This window comes from Triticum urartu, chromosome 7A (genome assembly GCF_056163025.1).
Source record: "Triticum urartu cultivar PI428250 chromosome 7A, HENAU_Tu73, whole genome shotgun sequence".
Classification (NCBI taxonomy): Eukaryota; Viridiplantae; Streptophyta; class Magnoliopsida; order Poales; family Poaceae; genus Triticum; species Triticum urartu.
Window position 1 is genome coordinate 61,535,607 of NC_141879.1, and position 6,489 is coordinate 61,542,095.

A 6,489-nucleotide genomic window follows, 5' to 3' on the forward strand; every position below is an offset into this window, starting at 1 on the left:
GAAGTGATCGAATCTGCTCAGCTCGATATTGCTACACAATACGAGGCTCAGGCTCAGCTTGGGCTAGTTTCTCCATTGATTCGCAAGGCTGAGCATAGAAGGCATCAGCGGGCAGCAGGCAAAACAACCACGCAGTATCCATGCAGATCGTTAGCAAAGCAAACCCTAAACAAGAATTAACTAGCAGCGGCCGGACTAAGACATATATCCACCCAGCAATCCAGTATGCAGCAAACCAGCAGCAACAAGGCTTACAACATCCAACTACCATGCCGTTCATAATCTGACCATTAACCATCTTAAGTGCCAAGCAATCAACAACTAATGTCCACGGAGGTTCAAGTAATATTGCACTCGCAAAAGGCACATTAAGACAAAAGGACATCAGGCTCTCGAGAATTCATGGTAGACGCAGCCGGTAGCACGCAAGGATTTTAAGCTTCAAAATATCAACATATTGACTGAGTCATCGTGCATCAGCATCGGCAAAAGACACCACCACCATCTCACCATGTCTCTGAGTGATCCTACAAAAGCAAGATAAAAACAAGTGCACATCATTCATTAGTACAGTGTACTGGAAATCAAAGTCAAGTCTACCATCTAATCCTAAAATATTCAAATGCGAGGCTAATTTAAAAGCTAGGAATGGCAGGCTTCCATGCATCCAAAAGGCGCCATCCCAATGTTAACAGTGTCGAACTGCCACGAAAAGGTAAAGCGACAAAAAGATCATCTCAAGTGCATTCTTCAAACAAAGTTTGGAGGTGCAAGGTTATAGAAAACTAGCAGGGCAACGTGATCAACATTTACTATCCTAACAAAGGTACAGGTCCGTCCAGTTATGCAAACCATCCACCTTCTGCATTTACATATAACCTTCATTCCACGTTGTTACCTATTATGCTTTGGCAACAGATGCAGGCTCTGTTGGTGTTGGGCCACCTCCAGTCTTCACAACACTTCCTTCAGATCCTGCGGTAGACAAAGCTTCATCTTTTGAACAGGTACCCTAAATAGTTTACAGATTATATTAAGTGTTGTGAACTGCCCAAAACAAGTACAGTGTTTCTACTTCAAAATAAAGTACGCAGATCCAACAATGTTGGCTCAGTGAACATATACTGCAGTATAAGCAGTAACAGAATGTTGAGCCCAACATCAAGAACATGGTAATAACACAGTAACACTGAAAGAGTGGAAGGGTTTCCATTTTTGAACAAAGCAGTTAAAAAGCCTACAGAATACCATTTACATATATCTGTAAAATCTTTCATCAATGGGTTCCTTGACATGACTAATTTTGAAATTTCTGCTCTAGGGGAATCAAGTGATTCATTCGTCAAACGAATAAATAACAAGCCATAGTCCCATCCCATAAGGGTATGATATATTATACGTATTTATATGTGCACACTATCAGCACAGAACTGTCCATCTAAGATGATATAGCACTTTCAAAGAGTATCAGACTTCATATGGTTGAGTATTTCTAAGTGAAATAGAATTGCAAAATGGAAATCATATACAGTAAGAGTGGATAGCAGATTTCCACAACAATCCATTAATTCAATGCTCTCAGGTAAATAAAAATTGCATACAATGATACAATCTTATCAAGTACTACCCCTGTTCCTACATATAAGACGTTTTGGCAGTTCAAATTAAACTTTCCAAAAGGTCTTATATTTTGAAACAGGAGGGTGTACCAAAGAAACTGTATATGCATGGGCTCACCTTATCAAGTACCAAAGAAGGAGGCCACGCCATGATGTAGGGATGGACAGGCTTGTGATAATCTTCACAGATCATTTTGAGCTCCGCTCTTTCGAGACAAAAGGATAGCAACAGCTGAGGAGCCTCGGCACCCATCATACTCAGTACGCAGGTACACGATTCCATCAATAACATCCATAAGCCGCAGAATGATAAATTCATCATCACCTTCTGAGAACTTAATGAACTGACGAATCGTTTTCAAGGGAAATGACTTGTCCAGTATCCAGTAATTGAGACAATCATCATAATCTTCATCATCACGTCTCCAGAAAAATACATCAAGCGAGCAACCACCCCACAAATCTGGGGAAACGATACAGGGCCTCCCATCCTTGGTATTACCAAGCACAAAAGCACACTCACGGCCTTTTTGACCCGCCAAGAGCGGCGGCAGATCCATTTTAGTGAACTGCAGTGTAGTGGTGTCGAACACGGTGATGTAGGGCTTCCCCACGTGCGTCCAATAGACGGAACCATTCACCATCCTGCCTGTGACTCCGATCGCAGTGCCAGGGAACTTCCGCCACTCGGACTCGGCGCTGCTGTCCGACGAGATGACGCCCACTACCGCCTGAAAGAAGCCAGAGCAGAAACAGACCACGCGGGGTGGCACGCCGGAGTCCTCTTCGGAGGAGATTATGTGGAACTCATAGTTCACGGCGTCAGAGAAGTCCTTGGGCGGCGCGGGGAAGAGATGCAGTGCCTGTGTGAGAGGGTCGTAGACAGCTAACGGTTGCGCCCTCCGGTTGAAGAGGACGACGTAGCCGTCGCAGCATCGCTCAATCTCCCACACGGGGGACGCGTCTTCCTCCTCGTCCTCGTCCTCATCGTCTTCGTCCATGTTATCGCCGTCGCCGCACTCTTGGCTGTCGCCGTCCGGGAGTGGGAGGCCGGTGAGTGAAAAATCGCCGCCGCGGACAGCGGCCTCGAAGTCCCTGTCGGGGCAGCGGTGGTGGGCGTCGAAGGAAGCGGCCTCGGGCTCCCAGCCTTTGAGGAGGCGCTGGATGAAGAGGCCGACAAAGGGAGACGGATGGAGTTCCCGGAAGCGACGGCGGAAGGCTGGGGACGAACGGACCGCGCGGAGGAAGGTGCGGCAGGAGAGGGCGGCGCGGACGAGCCCTGGAAGGGCGGGGAGGCGGAGGAATACCTCGCAGAGAAGGCCGTCGTCGAGATCGAGCACGGTGGTGGGGCATTTCGCCGGCGGCGGCGGCGCCATCTCGTTCGAGACCTAGCTAGGAGTGATGGGGGAAGTCGATTGAATGGGTGGTCTCGTGCCCTCAGAATTCCCAAAGGCCGAACTTTATCCCAGCGGAACGGATACGGCCCAGGTCCGTCGGGAAGGCTGCATGGGCCGCGGCCATCGCGTCCTTCGAGAGAATGAAAGGAGCATTATAGAACAAAATGCCTAAAAATGCATTATACGTAGAACAGAAAAAACTACAACAACAAAACTACGTATAGGACTTCTTCTAATAAAAGATTCAAAACTAGAACTCTCGCAGGTATTTTGGTTGATGCCATGTAGTCTTCTAATGTTTTCAGAACCTAGAGCAACTCCAACGTACTCTTTTTGATCGAAAAAAAAGTGTCGTGGCTTTATTAGTTCAAATTTGAACTAAAGCCACAACACTTTTTTTGATCGGAAGGAGTACCATTCAGGAAAGTTTGGGCAAAAAAAACGTCTCCAACAAATCTTGTAAACATTGAATAAATTTAGAGAATCCCGTAAATTAGCCCCCAAGTTTCCTCTGGTTTACGGGAAGATGTCTTTACCGTAAACTCTTGCTCTTGGTGGGCTGAAATTTCAATTCATCCCGGCGCCACCCCCCCCCCCCCCCATCGCCATGACGCCTTCTTCTCTCGCGCCTACTAGCCACGGCCGAGCCTCCGCCTGGATGCTGCTGTGATGTCGACAAATTGCGCCACATCCCCGATACGGTGTGAGCTGCTACCGTCGCCTAGCGACCTCGTCGGGTCGCGCGTCTCCTCCTCCCCTGCGTTGCCTCCTCCACTGCCCCGCTTCGGGCGCCGTCTGCAAGCCTCCGCTCAAGAATCCGATGCGGCAAAGGTATTCAATGATATTCTTGACCCAATTTTTTTACGTTTCAAAAAGAATTGTACAACAATGTCTTTGACCATATTTTTTTTATTCATTGTAGATGAACGCTCCTGGTCAATCTTTTTTCGAGGACTCGTCCTCCGACGAGAATGAAGAAATTGACTTTCTGGTGGCCTTTTATGCAGACACGATGGCAAACAAGAAGCCAAAGTGTGGATGTTTAGGCATGGTTATCTTGTGCCTAGTTATGTGAGTTCTATATCATTGTTTGAATTATTATGATGATATTAGACATATGGAGGTGTCACCTGTATTCATTTCTAATGAAAAAAAAAGGAGAATTGTGATTTTAGGGGAAGAAGTTTATGGGATCTGACAAAAAGCTACTCTCACCAAACTTATCCTAAACTTTACAGTCATCCTGTAAACCTAGTTTTACAGGAAGTTTTTTAAGGGAACGGCTGGAGTTTCTCTTAGCCGCTTCCCTCACAGACTATGAGTTAGACTCATAAGTTGTGTATATATATACTATTTAGCATAGAACAAAAGGTGATAATTGTTGATTTTATTAGTGCCAATTGTTCACACGCAAACACGTCATCATGTACCCCCGACGTCAAACACATGATATGAAGACAACGTCGTTGTAGGAGACTTGTCGGGAGCGCGATTCACAAGACAAGTCGCCGAAAACTTTTGAAGACCTGGAACCCCACCCATCCGAGAGGAACCCCGTTAGGGAGTGCCGGGAGCAACCCTATGTTGGTTCAACCACCCCTAAAGCCTCGACAATCGCTGCTCTCCAACAAGAAGAACGAATGAATAACAATGGAGCAAAAATGTAGAAGAAACAAAAGGTAGATGGAAAAGTAGTATATGTGTTTGTGATTGTGTGCTAATATTCAATCGGCGATCACCTCTCATCTATATATGAGGTGGCTGGATTTCCTGTATAAGTTAAGGACGTTAATTTTCATCTAAATACGAAACCTACCATAATTCAGATCAGTGGGTCCTGAATTTTCGTGCATGTCAAAAATTATTCACTTGTATCGGTTGTAGAGGTTGCATGTGATCTCAGATTGAGATGATCCAAAAAGCGAAGTCGTTCGCCTCGACAAGCTGAAGAATTTTCATGCTAAACACTTCTCAGTTTGGAGCCATCTTGATGCAGCAATATGCAATCTAAAAGTTGTTGTTAATAGAAAAACACCTAGGACATGTTGTAGGTGAGGGCAACCGAAATAGGAGCAAATTGGCACCAGCCAGGACATGTCCTATCAGAGGCAGATATCGTTATTTCTTTCATTTTCATATTTGCTCTAGAAGTCGCATACGAGAACGGATGAAGGTAAAACAAAAATCAAAGTTGCTCATCTCAACGGTGCGAAGATCTGTGATGTTGAGAACTTTTTCATTTGAGACCATCTTAATTATATTTTGGGTTAATTATCCTTTTGCCCTCAGTGGTGTTCATGTGCTCAGTTTTGCCCTTAGATGCGAATTGTGCTCAGTTTTGCCCCTAGTCCGTGCGCACCGACTCGTTCCGTGAACTCTGCCGTCTCCGTCAGGTCAACCTTTAGACTTGGCCCTTACAGGTGGGACTAGGCGACAGAAACGGCCAATTTTATTCAGACCGTTGCACGCGTGGCTTGTGGGACCCAGCAGAGAGCCGTTGAGCATAGAGTCGTTGGCGGGTGTGCTATATAAGCGGGCGACAGCGGCGGTGACCACGGCGACAGAGAGCATGACAGTGACCATGGCGAGAGAGAGACAGAGCACGGCGGCGGGAAGCTAGCTGTGGAGGGCGCGGCGGTGGGAAGCTAGTAGTGGAGGGCGCGGCGGCGTTGAGATCCCTTCGGCTCCGAGCTCCATGTCTTCCTCAAGCTCCCGCGCCACCTCGCGGATGCAGAGCCGGGCGCGTGTGGACATGCCTGTCTTCGTCTGTCCGCGGTGCCGGGCGGGTGTTGATCGGAGGGTTTCTCAGACACCGAGGAACCAGAATCGTCCGTTCTACGTGTGCAGCGAGAATGGGGTAAGAATCGGGGCAATTGCACCATTTTCGTGGCCGGGGTCTTTGAGCAATGGGTTGATCTGTTTGGTGTTCATGCAGGTGACATGCTTCTTTCTTTGGGTCGATGCTCTGGCCAAGACTCTGATGAATGAACTGCAAGAAGAGCATGAAGAATGGTTGCGCATGCTGCCACGAACGGCAGTGGCCGCACCACGAGCTCCGGAAGAAGGGATGGTGGGCGAAGCACGCACTGACAGAGAGCTAGCTGTTGAGCTTAGGATGTTGAAGAAGAAGGTTAGGAAGCTTGAAGATCAAGCACTACCAATACCCATTTGCAAATACTTTTGGGCATTTGTAGGTATGGTAATCGCATTGGCTGTAATGTTGAAAATGTATGGAAAGGCATGAATTATGGAGGAATTTGTAATCTTGAAATTGTTTGAGAAATCCACCTAGTTTAAATGTTGGTTAAAGTTGTTTAAAGGTTGTTTAAATGTTGAAACAAAAAGAGAAGAAGTGACCAACATTTAAATATGTTGGAAAAACGAGAAGAAATTAGGAATTCAGAAACTTTTGATCAATGAAATGCAGCTCTCTGCTCTGCCTTTCTGTACAAAAAAAAGGTTGCTCTTGGGCC

At 46.6% G+C, this 6,489-nt stretch overlaps 1 protein-coding gene and 1 pseudogene across 2 annotated transcripts; one reads left to right on the top strand and one right to left on the bottom strand.

Moving 5' to 3' along the window:
* Positions 1 to 238: 238 nt before the first annotated feature.
* Positions 239 to 3,037, bottom strand: LOC147957793 (uncharacterized; annotated as a pseudogene). Its single transcript, XR_015610932.1, has 3 exons — positions 1,738 to 3,037; positions 899 to 1,012; positions 239 to 527 (listed from the first exon to the last, which is right to left on the bottom strand). The product of XR_015610932.1 is annotated as an uncharacterized LOC147957793 (transcript).
* A 2,498-nt stretch (positions 3,038 to 5,535) lies between these two features.
* LOC147957794 (uncharacterized) lies at positions 5,536 to 6,260 on the top strand. The gene is made up of 2 exons (XM_087534764.1): positions 5,536 to 5,873; positions 5,952 to 6,260. Exons 1-2 carry the CDS (start codon positions 5,712 to 5,714, stop codon positions 6,258 to 6,260), a joined length of 471 nt encoding a protein of 156 aa, XP_087390890.1. The 5' UTR covers positions 5,536 to 5,711.
* Positions 6,261 to 6,489: the final 229 nt, after the last annotated feature.

What these genes read in the sequence shown, in the direction of transcription:
- LOC147957794 (XM_087534764.1), top strand. Translation starts at nt 5,712, where the DNA reads ATGTCTTCCTCAAGCTCCCGCGCCACCTCGCGGATGCAGAGCCGGGCG. An exon ending in ACGTGTGCAGCGAGAATGGG is followed by an intron (nt 5,874 to 5,951) that starts GTAAGAATCGGG and finishes GTGTTCATGCAG; the next exon opens with GTGACATGCTTCTTTCTTTG.